Consider the following 18,996-nt stretch of genomic DNA (forward strand, 5'->3'; position numbering starts at 1 on the left):
AGTGTGGTTATTTGATACATTCTCAAGATTTATTTTTGTTGTAGATCTTACTTTTTTGATGCTTGAATTTGTCTAAGCGATTATTCATATTTAAATACGACTGAAGAGATTCCGAATCATATAATGTTTTTTTGGGTAGGCTTAATATGAAGGTTTTCTTCTGGTGTTGTAGATGATAAAGCTAGTGTAATTGGTAATTTTGGAAAGTCGAGATCTATTGCCAGTTACACTAGTCTTCTGGCAGCTGATAATATACATGTCCGTTGACAAAATGGGAAGAACTATCAGTGCCCGTGTTCATCGTGGAAAACGAACAATTTTGAAACAAATTTCAAAATATAAAGTCAAAACCCGCTTGGCTGCATTAATGATAGTTGAATAAAAGGGTTTTAAAATAATTTTTATTAATGTGCAAATTTTAATTCTAAAATTTCCAAATGACATGATTATAATTACTATAATTACTTAAATCATACCCCCCCCCATTTATATCTACATATAAAATGTATATGAAATTTATTCTCTATGGTTATCTTGTCCTCAAAACTAAACTTAATATTTGATTAAAAATGGGAAAAAATAATCCGAACATTTACATAAAAGAAGAATAGAAAATTTTACGAGTACTTGTAATTAACAAAGAAAACTGAGTTTCCAATATCATAACGTTACAGTTTGAAATTCTTCGTCTTCCCCTGCCTCTTCCTTCTTCCCTCGACCAACCTTCTCAGATTTCGCCTCCTGTCTTACAGCTCCTCCAACTACATTCTTCCCCTTGTACCGGCAAGCCGCCCAGACGTAAAGAAAGAAATTGAAAACATTAATGCCGGTCAGAATCCAGTATAAGTAATCAAGCCGACTCTTGTTCAGATCCCGCCTAAGCCAACCTCTATCTTCTCCACCAGTGGCACGTCCAATGATTTTAACAATGGCGGTACTCAACCAGCTTCCCATTCCAATCTCAGTCAACATCATTGCACTGCTAATACTCCTCGTCCCTTCCGTCGCCTCGTCGTAAAAGAATTCTAATTGTCCAACGTAGGTGAAAACCTCTGCAGAACCGATGAGAAAAAATTGAGGAAACAACCAAAACACACTCATGGCCGAAGTGTTGGAACTTTCCCGGCGGTTTTTCTCGACGACAGCGGCGGAGATCATGGCGAATATTGAGATGAACAGACCGACACCCATGCGCTGCAAGGATGTTATGCCTCGTCGGTGGCCGGTGCGTTTGCGGAGGAGTGGGACGATCCATTTTTCGTAGATGGGAACGAGGAAAAGAGCGTTTACAGCGCTGAAGATGGGGATTGAGCCTGGGGGAATGATGAAGTTTGGACCGAGGGTTCGGTCCATGATGGCAGCCTGGCTGATGAAGAATGTTGAGAGTTGAGCGAATGAAATTGCTAATGCTATTGTAGTCGCCCAGATTGATAACATTCTAATGAACGTTTTCAGTTCTTCTACTTGGGTTACTGTGCATAGTTTCCATCGGTTCTTGGTGTTTTCCTCTGGGTCTGTTATTATCGCAGCCTTGTCCAAAAACCTACAGTTTTCTCCATTAATTGGTTGATATGTACATATATATACATGCATGTGCATATACGTTATATATTGTTTTACCTGTACTGATCCGTATGAGCTAGTTTCCGAGCGCCAACTATATCAGAAACAAGAGTTTGGACCTCAAAAAGTTCATCTTCCTTGCCGACTTGAACTCCTCTGTAATGGTTCCTGACAGATGCAACGAAGACCTGAAAGAATCTGGTAAAGGGACTTCCCATGGGCTTTTGATAACGATAATAAGTCGTTCCCATGGCGAGTATAATAACTGAGCAAATCATAGACGCAGTGGGTACACCGAAACCCCATACCCAGCCTTTCTTATCTTGTATGTACACCATTACAGTGATACCCAAGATTACACCCATGTTTATTGCGAAGAAGAACCAGTTAAAAAAAGCATATTTATTTTGCATTTCTTTCTCGTCAGCCTCGTCGAATTGGTCTGCGCCAAGCGATGAAACGCACGGTTTTATGCCGCCGGTTCCGATGGCTACAAGACCTAATGCAAGAAACAGGAAGCCACGTTGACCGGAAGTTATTTCTGTGCATGATTTTGCAGTGCATGGAGGTGGACGTAGAGCATCTATGGCGGCCGATAGTGTTAACAAAACCATTCCCTGTTTAATGATTTAGTTTTCATTAGAGATTGCTAGTTAACTTCTGTCAAAGAATTGAGTAATAAAAATATAATTTAATTTACCAAGGAGTAGATGGTGGAGAAAACTAGAATGGTCTTAAAGCGACCCAGATAAGCATCCGCTATGAATGCTCCAAGCAGAGTGAAAACATATGCAGAACCCATCCAAGCTGTCACATGTACAGCAGCCGTTGGGATCGATTCTCGCATCTCCATAACCAAGTAGATCACCAAGTTCACTGAAATCGCATAAAATGCTAATCTCTCCGCCACCTCGTTCACTACACCAATCACCAAAATCCATCATTGATCTACACATGTATGTGTGTGTGTGTGTATATATTCAACGTCGGAAATCAACAGAATAAAGAACCCACAGACCTATAATAAATGGCGCTGAATTCCATCCTCCGGTTTTTTGTTTATCAGCAATCCTCCCTCTGAAGTCTACAGATCCGTTGGTTACCAGGTTCATCATTAATGGGCTTTGATGGAATTCTTCCTGCAACAAGTTATCGCTTTAACAAATTTTAACAAACAAAAGCTAGATTAGAAAAAAGCAGTAATACATACATATATATATATATATATTTGTATATAGAGCAAATTACCTTTCTATCTTCCATGTTTAACGTGTTCAAGGAGTGCTGCATCAAAGATTATTCACAGTTACTTTTTGCGAGTTTCCACTTGGAGCTACCCCCTAGGTGCTGAATTTGACAACTCTACAATTGGAAGATAAAGGGTTTCTCGCACAAATTCTTTGAATGCACTGATAATATATGACTATATATATATACATATATATATATATATGACACTTTAAGTATCAGTATAACAAAATAGAATTATATTTTTATAATGATGTGAAAATAGCTTGAGACGCAAAATTTCATTTAGTCTACGCTAGTAAAGAATATATTTGACAAGATATGTATTGTATTTTGTATTACAGCTATGAATAAGTCTTTATTAATGTTATTTTAACTCTCTTTGAAATCTTTTTGACTTTTAACCATCATTCAGTCCTACAAATTTTTGAATGATGTGCAAGAAGGAAAAAAAAAAAAGGTGAGACATTTCATGGTCAACTTCAGTAAGTATAATTAAACATTTAATGTTAAAAATGTTAATAGACCTAAAGTTTCCAAAACTGTAACCAAAGAGGTGGCAATTTGTTGATACCGTATAATTAATTTTCCCTTAATATGTTCATAATAAATGAATTAAATGTCATTTCCAGTTTTTTCTTAAATAGTAGATAGTAACTGTTTGTGAATATTTATATGGTGATATTGCATTATGCATCAAAAAAATAATCAATAATTGATGCCCTTTATGTATCTACACCTTACAACCACTGACATAATAAAACATAGTTTATATAAAAAGTAACTAATTTTAAGTTATTTAATTAAATTTTAATATCTAAATGATTCATAGTCCACCAACATATATTAAGGTAATTACTTATTTCACTGTTTGATTTGGTAACCAACTGCGTTTTTAAGAATTTAGATTATTTAAAAAGAAAGAATTGATAGTTTCTTTTTTATTAATTCACATGTTTTTCTTCATAAATGCTTCTAGCTTTTATATTTGGGAAGAGTATATACAAGTAGGGAAAATGATTAATTTCCGATATAGGAGTTTTTGGAGGAGAATGAAGGTAGTTATAGAAAAGGAAAATAAGAACAAAGTAGATGATGAAGAAGAAGAAGAAGAAGAATTGTGGCTACATAGTCTCAATTCTAATTCTTTATATCCTTATTTTCTTCTATTCAATATTTAAATCATGATCTATTTTCTTTTGGGTTTTGCAATTGAAGCATGCCTTCTATAATTTTATGTTCTGTTTTGAGTTTTAGTTCAAGCATTATGGTTAGCTAACTTTTTTTATCGAGGGGATTGACATACCTTGAAATTATATGCTGATCTAATTTTATTAGTCTTGATTATTTAGTTTTATGATATATATTTTTTTTTTGATTTTATGGACTTAAATGAATATTTGATCTTTACGATAAAATATATTTGGTATCTATAATATTAAATTTAGGAGAAACAATCTTTTAAATATTCTATTTTAATTTTCTAAATAAAAAAAAAGATGTGTAGCTTTAGAAATTGGTAACTTTAGATTTTAAAATAATAATTATAGTAGAAATAATATTCTATTCATTCACTTTATTGCTTGTGCAATTATACACTTATTAGTATAATTTTTATTGCATTAAAAAATAACCACTAGTTATGACATATCTAAAAATTTTTACTTTTACCTTATTGTTGACATTTAAAAACTTAAAATACTCTTAAACATAAAACAAAATAAAACTCTACACCTGATAAAACTTTTTGTTCTCTTAATTTTCTTCTCATTCTCAATTGAAGCAAAAACGGTACATTCTCATGCACGATCCAAAATGTTAGCCATGATTACCTCGAGGTGTAATAACTTCGACTTCATGAGTAGATATAACAACACTATTTTCCATTATTCATAGTGGGATGGTGGTTACTTGGAGGCATGGTAACATTGACTTCAAGATCATATATAATAAAATCATCTTCATGATCATATTTGGAGCCCTTATTTTCTTTGTTGTTTTTCTGTCATTAAAGTTGAACAACATCTCTCCGGCACAAATAAGGCTTCAAATATGACCTTCATTCATCTTCATCTTTTTCTTTTTTTTTTATTTATTTTCCTTTTCCTCTCTTAATAAGTAGGAATATCATTATCAATAACTAGAATGCAATCGAGACTTCTTTAATATCCGGGAGTAGCCTTTCCCTTTCTTCGCCTCTCCTTCGGTCTCATTTTGGATTGAGTTAGCTAGGGCTGCCACCCTTTGATCGTGCATCTTCCTTACTGCCTTAGTGGGGCATTCTCTCATAGGCTGCATAGAGCGCATTCAGTCTTTGAATCAAATGACTCTCTCTGGGGACGCGAATCTCTATCTAGCTTGGGAGCACCTTTTCTGTAAGCCATAAAAGGAGTCAGTCTTATTCAACAAGCCCTTCATCCCAAGTTCTTAGGTAAGGATCTCATTCTTGCTATGGAGGAGCAACCCACATGTAGTGGCTAGTAAAACTTACCACATAGGTTTTAGGTGTACGAGGTCATGAACATGAGAAACTCACTATTTACTACAATGTACCTCATTTCCATCATGTAAAAAATCTTTTGTCATAGATATATAAATTCTTTATAGTTACTAACGACTACAAGATTTTGATTTGAATTTGTCAATATTGAATGTATTTATTTTACATGTTAAATGAAATTTTTTTAAAATTATTTACAATTATATTTTTTACTCTATGTAGAATTTATTTTGTTATAACCCTTAAAATCTGTTTGATCATATAAATTTAAATTATTGATTATTCATTGAGTATAGTTGACTCACTATATCTTTGTTTATATATATATATATATATATATATATATATATATAGATTTTGAAGAATAAATTACACACAAACTTGGGATGTGTAAGTAATTGATGAATATGATTTATAGAACTAAAATATATTACTTAAATTTTGTATTTGTATTGAAAAATTATTTTATTTAAAAATTTTAAATTTAGAAATAAATTTTAATTTAAAAGATTTATTAAGTAATAAATTTTTGAAACCTAAGATTTATTTTAGACATTACATAAACATGCGAGATTGTAGTATGCAGAATTCTAAATTCCTTTTTCCCCAACCAATTCACAAGGTTTATTACAAAATGTCTTAGTCAACACACATGTTGGTTGACAAGAAGGAAAAAGATAAGCGGAACCCGCATTGATTGGGGAAAAGGAGCAAAATTTCGTAGTCAAAAACCGCGGCCGACTGCGGAAAGAGGAATTTAAAACCAATTGGCTGTGCATTAATGACAGTTGATAATGTTCAAATTTTAATCCATATACAAAATAAAATTTCCAAATATCTTGATTTTAATTATTAATCTTTTGTTATATTTTAAAACTAAATCTACCCATGTATGAATTAATTACTTAAATCATAATCATACCCTTCCCATTTTCTGTCCTGTCCTCCTCATGAACATAAAACATACTCTATGATTATGGTGTCCTCAAAAAACTTTATTTGATTAATATTTGGAGGGTGATAAAAACTAATCCTAATTTAGTTTGAAAAATTTACGACTACTTGTAAGTAACAAAGAAAACTGATTAGTTTTCGATCTCATAATTTCATATTTTGAAATTCTTCATCTTCCCCTGCCTCTTCCTTCTTCCCTCGGCCAACCTTCTCAGATGCCGGCTCCTGTCTTACACCTCCTTCAACTATGTTCTTCCCCTTATGTCGGCAAGCCACCCAGACGTAGAGACAGAAATTGAAAACATTAATGGCGGTTAGAATCCAGTATAAGTAATCAAGCTTACTTTTGTTCAGATCCCGCCTAAGCCACCCTCTATCTTCTCCACCAGTAGCACGTCCAATGATTTTAACAATGGCGGTACTCAACCAGCTTCCTATTCCAATCTCAGTCAACATTATTGCACTGCTAATACTCCTCGTCCCTTCCGTCGCCTCGTCATAAAAGAATTCCAGTTGTCCAACGTAGGTGAAAACTTCTGCTGAACCGATGAGGAAATTCTGAGGGAACAACCAAAACACACTCATGGCCGACGCATTGGGACTTTCTCGGCGTTTTTTCTCCACGACAGCGGCGGAGATCATTGCGAATATCGAGATGAACAGGCCGACACCCATGCGCTGCAAGGATGTTATGCCGCGTCGATGGCCAGTGCGTTTTCGGAGGAGTGGGACGATCCACTTCTCGTAGATGGGAATGAGGAACAGAGCGTTGACGGCACTGAAGATGGGGGTGGAGCCTGGGGGAATGACGAAGTTTGAGCCGAGGGTTCGGTCCATGATTGTGGCCTGGCTGATGAAGAATGTTGAGAGTTGAGCGAATGAGATTGATAATGCTATTGTGGTTGCCCAGATTGGTAACATTCTAATGAAGGACTTCAGTTCTTCTACTTGGGTTACTGTGCATAGTTTCCATCGGCTTTTGGTGTTTTCCTCTGGGTCTGTTATTACCGCTGCCTTGTCCAAAAACCTACAGTATTTCTCAATTAATTCGTTGAGATATATATATTTACATGCCTGTGCATACATATTATATATTGTTTTACCTGTACTGATCGGTATGAGCTAGTTTTCGAGCACCAACTATATCTGACCCAAGAGTTTTAACCTCAAAAAGTTCATCTTCCTTCCCGACTTGAACTCCTCTGTAATGGTTCCTGACAGACGCCACGAAGACCTGAAAGAACCTGGTAAAGGGACTGCCCATGGGCTTCTGGTAACGATAATGGGTCGTTCCCATGGCGAGTATAATAATTGAGCAAATCATAGACGCAGTGGGTACACCGAAACCCCATACCCAACCTTTCTTATCTTGTATATACACCATTACAGTGATACCCAAGATGATACCCATGTTTATTGCAAAGAAGAACCAGTTAAAGAAAGCATATTTCTTCTGCATTTCTTTCTCGTCAGCCTCGTCGAATTGGTCTGCGCCAAACGACGACACGCACGGCTTTATGCCGCCGGTTCCGATGGCTACGAGACCTAATGAAAGAAACAGGAAGCCGCGTTGACCGGAGGTTATTTCTGTGCATGGTTTTGCAGTGCATGGAGGTGGACGTAGAGCATCTATGGCGGCCGATAGTGTTAACAGAACCATTCCCTGTTTAATGATTCAATTTTTATTAGAGATTGCTAATTAACTGCTGTCAAAGACTTAAAAATTGACTAAGAAAATGGTAATTTAATTTACCACGGAGTAGATGGTAGAGAAAACTAGAATAGTCTTAAAGCGACCCAGATAAGCATCCGCCATGAATGCTCCAAGCAGAGTGAAAACATAAGCCGAACCCATCCAAGCTGTCACATGTACAGCAGCCGTTGGGATCGATTCTCGCATCTCCATAACCAAGTAGATCACCAGGTTCACCCCAATTGCATAAAAAGCTAATCTCTCTGCCACCTCGTTCACTACACCAATCCACCAAATCCATCATCTATGTCCACACATATATGTCTGTGTGTATATATATACATTCAACGTAGGAACTCAGCAGAAGAAAGAACCCACAAACCTATAATAAACGGCGCTGAATTCCATCCCCCGGTTTTTTGTTTATCAGCAATCCTCCCTCTGAAGTCTACAGATCCATTGGTTACCAGGTTCATCGTTAATGGGCTTTGTTGGAATTCTTCCTGCAACAAATCACCGCTTTAACAAATTTTAAGGAAACAAAAACTAGATTAGAAAAAGCAGTAATATATACATATACATATAGTTATATATAGGACAATACCTTTCTATCTTCCATGTTTAACGTGTCCGTGGACTGCTGCATTGAAGATTATTCACAGCTTAACTGAAATCCTATTAGCAGAGGTTAATATTATATATTGTTGTTTATAACAGATACGTTGAAAAAGGTTCACTTACTTCTGCGAGTTTCACCTTGGAGCTATCCCTAGGAGCTGAATGCCGGCAACAGAGACCAGACCAGACCAGACCAGAGCAATTATTAACCAAAAAGCGAATGTACATATATGTATACATTCAACTTGCCATGCCGTCCCACAATCTCCTGTTAAGAAAGAAACAGGGACGAAAAGGAAACCGGAAAGAAGAAAAAGAGAGAGTAAAGATTTTTTTTTTTTTTTTTCCTGGTATGGAATTTACAAGATTCAAAAGTTATACAAAATTTCAACGAAATTCTGTTTCCTGTTTGGAGTAAATTAGATTGAACAACCTACCATGTTGAATTTTTAGTAATAAAAATTGACAGCACATTATACAGGAAACATGTTGTATAGGCTGATAAAAGTCAAATTCCGTACAGATATATATATTTTTTGGGTATTGTTATAAGGCTATGTAATTGTATTCAATATAAATAATTTATATGGTCGGTTTTCAAATGTAAATATATTTAGTTTGGTTGTCTGACAAACACTATTTACTAAATGTCACTTTAGTTGACTTTTTGCTTATTTCACCTCGAAAAATATTTTCTACAAAACACAACTTAAAAATAAATATAACACAACATTGAAGAGTGTTTAAAACCACCATGGCCAAAATTTGAACAAACCAAGTGACAAAATTATGTTTTGTCAAACTGGAATTTCAACATTGACAATCAAATAGATTAGACAATGCATATGAAGTGGTATAATGGTCTGTTTGATTTTCTGAAATGAGAAATTTTCCTCCTGTTAAATGTTGAAATTTCCTTGCGGCTCTAAGGAATCATGAATTTCCTTGCAGGAGACGGAGGCCTAAAGAATTAATTAGATTTTTAAATTTATTTTCTTTTCTTTTTTATGTATTCAAATTCTGTATTGTAGATACTAAATACTAAAGTTTGGCTTATGAATGAATACAACAATCACATACTTACACAACATTTAAATTTCTAAAAATAAAAAGATGTATTCCTAAGTATTTTATTTCTAAATTTCTGATAAAAAAAAAAAAGATCACTAAGTGGCTATTTTTTTCAATTTTTAAATCTCCAAAGATTTAAAAATCAAAATTTCTTGCTTTGCTTGGCATCGCTGTGGTAACACTTATATTGGTACCTGATTGCATGACAAGGGAAAATGCAAAATTAAAAACGTTTGTCATAAAGAATTTACAAAAGGCAGGGAACTGAATAAATTCGAGAATAGAAATTATATCAGCAAACAAAAACAGAAGATATAGCAGAAGAATAATTGTCCGTGTTTCTGTCAATCCTTTCTTCCATATTTACAAATTAACCACCGTATGTAAAACTTTTGAGCCAACAACTTATAATTTTATTTACCTTGATAGGAAGTTACCGGCAAAAACTTAGAATATAGTCGAAATTCCAATTCTGCGGTGGTTTGATATCTGAAAGAAAAACCTTGATCAACGTAGTGATATCTTGAAAAATCTCACTTGGATATCATAATGTTGATTCTTGGCCTGGGGCTTGAGCAAAGGCTTTGTCAAATCTACCTCTATTTGCTTTTTTTTTTTTTTGGTTGCTATAGTAGTGGGATAGAAATTACTTCAACCTAGCATCGGTACCATCTATCTATCTAAATGGTTTGGTTTTGATGGGCAACACTAACAAAAAGCACTCTTAATATGGTCATAGGAAAGAACCAATATGCCATTGTGAGTGTGATCTACAAAGGGAAAAGAAAACAAAGAAAATAACATGAAACTTTTCTTACTATCAGAGAACTTACCACCAAATCTGCGAATGCAGTTTCGAAAGTGCACTCTTCTTCTTGCTCCATAAGCAAATCAGTATCTGGGGTTAAATCCCACATGTTCTGTAAAATAATCAAATCCACCATAGATATAAAAATTGGTTGACCAAGAACATGAAACTTTGATAAGCCCCGAAGGACCAGGGTATCAAGAAAGAATCCCCACTACCTCACCTGAGAACGAGTCAAAATGCATGTGAACAGAAGATTCGGTCTTCAACTTCCAACTCCCGTGGAATCTGCATTTTTTATTTGTCGTCTTCTTTTAATTTTCATCCCTATCTGTTCCTTAAAAGTAGGAAGATTGTTGCTGTAATTTTGTATATTTAAAGACTGGAATTTGGGAATAAAAGGCAGATCAGAATTTTTTCTTTAAACAGTGGCTGATTCTCGCCCGAAGTAGACTCCTTAATTATTTTGCAGGTTGGCTTTGACTAGGACCTATCAAACTTTCACAATGATGTGAAGCAAATGTCCCGCTGACAGTAAATGTAAAAAAGTACAGCAATGATATACATGTTACCATGTAAGACAGACTGTTAACCTCAAAAACATCCACAGGCTCACCGTATCCATCCTAATTCAGAAACATAACAAGAGGAAGCCCCATAAATAAGTAAAACTCATTGAGCATAAGTTTGAAAAATGGATTAAATTTCTTTTGCATCTCATTACAGTTATAACTCTTGACAAACAACTCATATGAGAAGACAACCTGAAAAAACAGAAAAAACAGGAGGTGGGGGGGGGATACATTTTTCTTTTTTTGCATATGAGAATACATAAATATAGGTATAACATATCATTATAATACTTACAGTTCCTTGTTACCTAGTCCAAGAATTAAACAAAAACCAGAAGCTAAAATGATCAATAGAAGACAGAGAAGATATTTTAGCCCATCGGTCATTTCATTCTCACATGGTCAGCATAATCAGAGGGTCTTCTACTGCTAATCATGCAGGCTGCAGCCTTAAAGTTAATATATTGATATAGATCTAATCTAAGACTAAGAGCTTAGCTAAGTAACAGCAAAACACCAGCATTTCTAGTCTCAGAGTCTTAACGATCATCTTGGTATTACTGATATAATAAACAACGAGAAAAGAGACGGACTATACCACATATTAGAGATCCATGTTAAGAGCGATTATAGTCCTAGAAAGGATATTGCAGCCCAAGTGAAGAGACATGTTCAAAACAAAGAACTAGATAAAATACACACAACGAACAATAACATAATCTGCTCAGCATTCCGGGACATTGAGTTTAGGTGGCTATTTCAAGACTCAGAACCACGCATGTAATGAAAAGTTAAAACACAATATATTGTGCATTTATCAAGCTGATCTTGTGTAAACGAAGAATCAGGTTGCTTAGGTTTTAGGAGAATCAGTGATTGCCAACTAGAAACCAAGCCATGCATTAAGAAAAAATACCTTAAACACCGATTTCATAGCCTCTGAAAGCCGCGTCTTCGGCATCCCGAGCTGGTTAGAAGCGTAAGAACTACACAGAAAGGTTGAAAAGAAGATGATTCAAAGTATTAAAAAAAATGAAAACATATGAGACCAATAGGGGAATTTCAACTGCTGATCTACAAAATATTAAAAAAGAAAACCGCAATAACACAATCGGGGGTCACAAAAATTTGAAATCTCATACGGAAGGGAAGATCGAAGATAAACCTGGCCGAAATCGCAGAGAGGGAAGTCCTTGCCACATGAATGGAAATTTGAAAATCTTTGGTGCTTGGAGGCGCTCGGTGGTTAAGTGTCTGTTTGTATGATGGTAAAATGACATTATTTATCTGTATTTTTAAACATACTATATTTTTTAATGATTGAGTCATGATCTTTAATATTTTGATTTTTTTTGGTTTTTTTAAACTAACAATTATTATTATTTTTTTATATTCTTAAATTTTTTTCTTATTTATTAAATTATTTTTTATTTTATCATTCTTCTTCTTTATTTCTTTAAGGTTTATTTTTCTTCTTTTAAACTTGATACATCGAAAACTATCTTCATTTCCGGTTTCTCTTGTTCGATTAGGTAACACACATTGATTTCTCTCTTCATTTTTCCGACTTCTCTTATTCGACTAGAGACATCTACATAATTGTTTGTCAATTTAAATTTAAATCAAACAGAATCAAAATAGATATAGAAAAATTCTTTATTTTTCTTCAAGGACTTCCCTCACTAAAATGGTTCTCAGGTCTATCTGATACTCAACCCAACACTTATCCATTTCCCCAACTTGGTACTCTTGCATCATGAAAATTATATAACAGCAACTCCTTGCTTCCACTCCAACCTGCAACTTCCCAATTTTTAATTTTTTTTCCTCTCACATATTCCCTCTCTCTTTCTTAGTCTAGGCATTTTCCTGTATGCAAACATTTTCATCTTATCCGTTATTTTTATATATACATAAATTTATATATTTATATATGTGTTTATATATTCAATTATATATATATATTTTATATATAAACATGTATTTATATATTTAATTAAATTTATGTATTTATATTTTTAATTATATATATGTATATAATTTATTTAATTATATCTATATATTTATATATTTAATTATATATATATTTTTATATACAAATATGTATTTATATATTCAATTAAACTTATGTATTTATATTTTTAATTATATATACATATATATAATTTATTTAATTATATCGATTTTATTGTATCTATATATATTTATATATTTAATTATATATATACATAAATTTATATATTTATATATGTGTTTATATATTTAATTATATATTTTTTATATATAAACATATATTTATATATTCAATTAAATTTATGTACTTACATTTTTAATTATATATACATGTATATAATTTATTTAATTATATCAATTTTATTATATCTATATATATTTATATATTTTACTATATATATACATAAATTTATATATTTATATATGTATTTATATATTTAATTATATATAAATACATGTTTGTAATATTTTAATTATAAATATACATGTATGTAATCTTTTAATTATATATATATGTATATAATATATTTACTTGTATATATATATATTTAATTATATATATATATTACATGTATATATTTAACTATATATATTTATATATCTCTATATTTAAACCTACTTATTTTTTTAATATTTTCTCTTTTTATTTTTCATTTATTACTATATACAATAAAGTAGAGGTAAAATAGACAATTTGCTCAAATATGTAACAATATCATACTGTCAATCCAAACAAAAATAGCTGACACTACCAAACATTAATAGATTATCATTTGAATATTAATAAATCTTGTACATACTGAACCGTACTCAATATTAATAAATCATTATATAAATCATCCAATTAAGATCATAGTGGACACTGTAGTCACAAGGGTCGCAGAGGGCAGCCTCATCTATAGTGTAGAACATCGAGGTTGCATCTTTGTTACATACATCACACTGGATCTTCATCTACATTGGTTAGACATGCAGAAATGAGGAATGTACAGCGACGCGACATAAAACAAGGGAGGACAGATGCATTAATTGGGTATGTATACCTTTAGTAAGGAACGAACTCCTATTACTAAAAGCATTAATGACCTTAGATAATTTCTATTATAATATGGTTAAACTCCATCATTCCATAAAGGAATGATAATGAATTCAAAAGTGATGTGGTTGTTTATAAAATTTTGGTTAGAAGTAATTTATTCTTAACAAAAACTAAATCGGATATGATATACTTATTTACTATCCTTTCTAGTTTTATGAATTTTTCAGTGTAAACATATTTTGGAGTAGTAAAGAGAACGATAAAGTATTTGAAAGAATGATTGATTTTTGAATTTGGTACTTAAAAGAATGAGAGTGGGGTCTATGAAACTTTGTATATAATGGATTGATTGGATATATCTGTGATTGGAAAAAAGATGTTTATGGTTATATTTTTCTCTTTTATTTTTAGTATATTCTTATTTAATTCAAAAAATTTAGAAGTAATTGCTCAATCAACAATTTGAAGTATAATATGTTGCATTATTAGTTGTTGCAAATCAAGATGAGAGAGATTCTTTATGATTTAGATTAAATTCAGAATGAAACTACTATTATCTTTATTGATAATCAATCTACCATTTCAATTACTAAGAATCCTACGTGATATAGCAAGAGCAAGAACAAACACATAAAGTTCCATTTCCTTTGAGATATTGTGAAGAATAAAGAAATACATTTTAAGTTTAGAGATATCTTAATAAAATTCTTTGAAAATATAAGATATAAAGTTTTGAGAGAAAAAATTTGGAGTCATGATGAAAAATATCAATGAGAAATAGAAGAGTTATGAAATAGAAGAGTTATAAGTTTTTCTAATAAAATATTATTATGTTATTGTAACATGTAGGTAACTTAACTTTTAGGAAAAGTAAATAGATTATGCGAAGAAAAATATAAAATTTTGAAAGTAAAAATATAATAACCGTGCCTGAAATTTGGCCCGGGATCAATTTTAACATTATCAAAATATATAAAAAGTTATTTTTGAATTAATTTATTTTAATTTTTAGTTAAATTTATGAAAAAAAAGGTTACAGTTGAAATTAAAAATAATTTTTGAAAAATGGGTGAAAATTTGGGCTCGGGGGTTGTTTTTGAAAAAAAAATTGAAAACCGTAAGTCAGAGTGCAAATAGAGAAAATTGTGCCGCGTAAAACTACCCAATCAGTAACCCTGATGAACTGGAGCATGTCGCGTGGCAAGGCACGCTGACATCGGTGCCACGCGGGATGCCACACGAGCGATCCACGTGCCCTGCGATCGAACGAACCAGGATTGATCTTGCGCTCATGGATGACCCATATTTATTTTCCCTTTAAACGTGATTGGACGGTCAATATCAAATCGTGATGGACGATCCATATTCATTTCCTCCTTAAACATGATTGAACGGTCAAGATCAAATCATGATGGACGGTCCAAATTTATTTTCTCCTTATGCACGATTGGACGGACGAGATCGATTGTGATGGACGGTCCAAATCAAAATGGGATGGGTACAAATACCTTGCATCACACAGGAACCCAAACCCTAGTCGCCAGCCCCCATCAAAGAAGAAAAACTAGATGCTGGAGAAGGAGGCCGACTGCCGACTATCGACTGCCAAAAGAGGTAAAAAATTTTCTTACCTGTTCGAAATTTGATTCTGAGCAGTCTCGTGGCTAAATTGGAGCAAAAGAAACGACGGGTGAGCCAAAAATTGTGAGTGAAGCTCTACGGAGCTGCCGTAGCCAAAGCCCCAAAACCCCTCTGATGAGCCCATTCCCGAATCCCGTTTCACGTAATTTTTTGATCATTGTGTTCACCATCCTTTTCTGTGTAGGTTGGCAGAAGAAAGAACCTTAGCTGCGGAGGAGAACCAGCGGAGCCGCCACACTTGGAGGCTCCCCCCGCCGGTGAGTTTGATTTTCTGTGATTTTTCTGCCAACCGAGGCCCTTGGCATTTTCTCTGCAGGGATATGACCAAAACTGCCTAAAAACCAGCCAAAATTGGCTAGACTGAGGCGAACCGTTGTTATGGGCGACAGAGTCGGCGTTGGAGCACGATGGCAGCACTGTGCCAGAACTCCAAAATTGGTCGGAATGAGTTTTGGACATCGATTTTGGATTTATAAGGTATTTTTATATACGTGACAAGTGTTTTGGATTTCGCATGGGTAATTCAGGAAACCCAGTACCCGTTAAGAAGCGTAATAGATAGTGCGGTGTTCCGAAATACCAATCCGGACAAGGATCCCTCACCTTTTTCTCTTCTACAGCAAATTGAGGCTTAATAATTAATAATTGTGTGTTTTTTTTTTTGAAAAATAGAGAACCTTAAAAATAATTACAGGTCACTAATGGAGTCGGAACCGGTTAATTCACGGTCATTTCGATTTCCTGTTTATTTTCCTATATTGCTTATATTTATTTACTATTATACTGTGTATAACTCAATTAATGATTTTTAGGGTCTTTTTGGTTATTTGGTTATTTGTTTCCTCTACATTATGTGCTGGTATTTTGGTCATTGGTTATTTTGCTGTGTTAAACTATATTGTTGTTTAAGTGAACTAGGAGTATAAAATGAGATACGATTATTACGTGGTTGATTGTTATACTAATGAAAATCTGTATGGGAAAGACTTACAGGGTACTCGAGAAACGGTGGATGAGCTCGGTACATAAGAAATCCTACCGTGAATGTTATCTCAATCAGACGGGGCTAGGACGTTCCTTACTAGTAAGGTTTGAGAGATATGGTTTATCCTCATACCAGACGGGGTATCGAGGTGGTGGAATATTTGGCACTCATTATCGAATGGGGTATGGGAATGACCGATTAATTATTTAATTGGATATTAGGTTCACGAATAGAAGGACATCCCTATAGACCCCCAGGGGTACCGGTAAGCGGGTAAAAATATAAAATGATCGTTTTTTGTTACCTTCTATATGATAAATAATAGTGCATGAATATGAGTTTTCATAAGTTATTTTTGGAAAAGACTTGTTACACAAATATGGGATAAATAATTTTCTTTATAGTAAATGAATTTACAGTAAATTAAAAGCTTCATTGGTTATTTTTCTAATTTTTACAAATCTTAGTTTTTTGTATCTGTGATTAGTATGATATTCTTACTAGGTTAGTGTAACTCACCCTTTCATTAACTATTTCAGATCAAGAGGATCAAGATTCAGATCTCGATCAACAAGAGGTTTGTGAATAGTTCACCACTTGGACTCTCTTCAAAAGCTAGTGAAGGTCGTTATAGGATTGCTCAGTTATTTGCTTTTTGTTTATTTCTTTAATTTTTGTTTGTTATTTTAGAATGGACATTCTCGTAACCCTAATAAGCATTTTAAATTATTGTGTAAGAAATATAAACCCTAACTCTATTATTTCATTTTTGCATTTAATTTATAACTTTATTTTCATTTAAGGTCTAGGTCTTTTACATTTGGTATCAAAGTCGCATTCCTCGGAACCATTTTTTATACAAAGACCTAAGAAAACACAAAAAAATGAATTATCGTTCAACTATTCCTTGTGAAATGCAGGTACAGATAGATGCGGAGAGGAAGACCTCCACTAAATTGAGTAGCCTGAGAGGGTTGGTTTCGTGAGGATGTTGACCGAATCTTTGAGATGTTGGAGAGACTCATCGCTGCCCAACAGGTCTAGGAGGAAAGGAGGGAGCTACCTGACCCTCCCTCACTGCCACAGTTTGAGCCACCCTTGCAATGGGAGGATCCAAAGCCACCCTGATACAATCGTACTCCTCTACAGTACCATCCGACACCACCATAATATAGTTTGGTACCCCACCGCATCACCCGGTACCACCATACTACAATCTGACGCCTCTATCATATCATCCACTACCACCACAGGGCTATTCGGTCCCTCCCCAACACAATCAAGTCCCTCTTCCACGGGACTCAGTTCCACCCATGATGGATCCAAGCTACATTGAAATGTACAAAAGACTAAATCCATCTACTTTTGCAGGGGCATCTTCATTTAAAAAGGCTGAGAACTGGTTAACTGAGACAAAGAAGGCTTTCACGGCTCTTGGAGTGGTTCCCAAACAAAAAGTTGTACTTGGCACCTAGATACTTATGGGAGAGGCAGGTCATTGGTGGTAGCTCAAGCAGGCCACCCTATCCGTTCCAGTCACTTGGGAACAGTTCTTGATGGCCTTCAATACAGATTACCTCCTAGAGCACCTCTGACATCTGAAGAAAATAGAGTTTGCACACCTAATCCAAGGTGATATGATTGTGTCGGAGTATGCCTGAAAGTTCTTAGAGTTGGGCCGGTATTTTCTTGAGAGCATGATGGATAAAGACAGAAAGACAATGAAGTTCGAGTGGGACCTCCGTCCTGAGATTAGATAGTAGCTTTATGTGTTCGATCTCAGTACTTACTCAGTCATTTTGGCTAAGGCACAGTTAGTGGAGATGAACCTTCGCATTTTTCCTCTAGTAGTAGGGAACCCCAAACCCCCGATTTCACACCGCAGACCAGCACCCACTAGTTCAGTAGAATAAGAGACCTAAGCCAGTGACTCAAACTCCTCTTCAGGCTCTGAAAATAGGACGCGGTAGGACTTGCCAACACTATGGAAAGGATCATGGAGACCGACCCTATTATCGTCTTAACAATACCTACTATGTATGTGAGAGTGCCCAGCACTACGCGAGAGAGTGCTCGCGAAATCAGAACCAAGTCAGACCTCCTATCTAGAGTAGAGGTTACAACCTCACTCAGCAGGATGCTGAAGCCAACTCAGATGCGATACAAGGTACGTATACTATTTGTAATCATCTTGCACATGTTTTGATTAATACTGGTGCCTTATATTCATTTATCTCACATGCTTTTACACCAAACTTGAATGTACTACCTGAAAGACTTGATTTTGTATT

General features: G+C 34.2%; 3 protein-coding genes across 4 annotated transcripts; all 3 read right to left on the minus strand.

Annotated features, from left to right (window-relative positions):
* Positions 1-529: 529 nt before the first annotated feature.
* LOC110810807 (protein NRT1/ PTR FAMILY 8.2-like) lies at positions 530-2,978 on the minus strand. The gene is made up of 5 exons (XM_088218810.1): positions 2,812-2,978; positions 2,582-2,702; positions 2,264-2,481; positions 1,621-2,180; positions 530-1,543 (listed from the first exon to the last, which is right to left on the minus strand). The coding sequence occupies exons 1-5, from the start codon at positions 2,851-2,853 to the stop codon at positions 661-663; spliced, it is 1,824 nt and encodes a 607-aa protein (XP_088074936.1). The 5' UTR covers positions 2,854-2,978; the 3' UTR covers positions 530-660.
* Positions 2,979-6,285: 3,307 nt separating this feature from the next.
* LOC110810814 (protein NRT1/ PTR FAMILY 8.1-like) lies at positions 6,286-8,916 on the minus strand. 2 transcript variants are annotated; one of them, XM_022037110.2, is made up of 6 exons: positions 8,700-8,916; positions 8,563-8,625; positions 8,341-8,461; positions 8,019-8,236; positions 7,369-7,928; positions 6,286-7,292 (listed from the first exon to the last, which is right to left on the minus strand). In XM_022037110.2, the coding sequence occupies exons 2-6, from the start codon at positions 8,602-8,604 to the stop codon at positions 6,410-6,412; spliced, it is 1,824 nt and encodes a 607-aa protein (XP_021892802.1). In that variant the 5' UTR covers positions 8,605-8,625; positions 8,700-8,916; the 3' UTR covers positions 6,286-6,409. The 2 variants fall into 2 exon arrangements, with proteins under 2 accessions (XP_021892802.1, XP_021892803.1); XM_022037111.2 differs by having other exon boundaries at positions 8,563-8,633.
* A 692-nt stretch (positions 8,917-9,608) lies between these two features.
* LOC110810822 (uncharacterized) lies at positions 9,609-18,503 on the minus strand. The gene is made up of 9 exons (XM_088208199.1): positions 18,496-18,503; positions 17,894-18,032; positions 12,193-12,314; positions 11,944-12,013; positions 11,028-11,081; positions 10,679-10,953; positions 10,481-10,567; positions 10,069-10,136; positions 9,609-9,841 (listed from the first exon to the last, which is right to left on the minus strand). The coding sequence occupies exons 1-6, from the start codon at positions 18,501-18,503 to the stop codon at positions 10,939-10,941; spliced, it is 408 nt and encodes a 135-aa protein (XP_088064325.1). The 3' UTR covers positions 9,609-9,841; positions 10,069-10,136; positions 10,481-10,567; positions 10,679-10,938.
* Positions 18,504-18,996: the final 493 nt, after the last annotated feature.

The sequence above is a fragment of the Carica papaya genome, chromosome 1, assembly GCF_054855325.1.
Source record: "Carica papaya isolate Zhongbai chromosome 1, ASM5485532v1, whole genome shotgun sequence".
In the NCBI taxonomy this organism is placed as follows: Eukaryota; Viridiplantae; Streptophyta; class Magnoliopsida; order Brassicales; family Caricaceae; genus Carica; species Carica papaya.

Coding starts and splice junctions, on each gene's coding strand:
- LOC110810814 (XM_022037110.2), bottom strand. CDS start 8,604: ATGCAGCAGTCCACGGACACGTTAAACATGGAAGATAGAAAG. Junction 8,462..8,562: donor TAAACATGGAAGATAGAAAG/GTATTGTCCTAT, acceptor GATTTGTTGCAG/GAAGAATTCCAACAAAGCCC. Junction 8,237..8,340: donor TTCAGCGCCGTTTATTATAG/GTTTGTGGGTTC, acceptor GGATTGGTGTAG/TGAACGAGGTGGCAGAGAGA.
- LOC110810822 (XM_088208199.1), bottom strand. Junction 12,014..12,192: donor CTCTCTGCGATTTCGGCCAG/GTTTATCTTCGA, acceptor CTTTCTGTGTAG/TTCTTACGCTTCTAACCAGC. Junction 11,082..11,943: donor CTATGAAATCGGTGTTTAAG/GTATTTTTTCTT, acceptor TTTCTGAATTAG/GATGGATACGGTGAGCCTGT.
- LOC110810807 (XM_088218810.1), bottom strand. CDS start 2,853: ATGCAGCACTCCTTGAACACGTTAAACATGGAAGATAGAAAG. Junction 2,482..2,581: donor TTCAGCGCCATTTATTATAG/GTCTGTGGGTTC, acceptor TGATTGGTGTAG/TGAACGAGGTGGCGGAGAGA. Junction 1,544..1,620: donor GCTCATACGGATCAGTACAG/GTAAAACAATAT, acceptor AGAAAACTGTAG/GTTTTTGGACAAGGCTGCGA.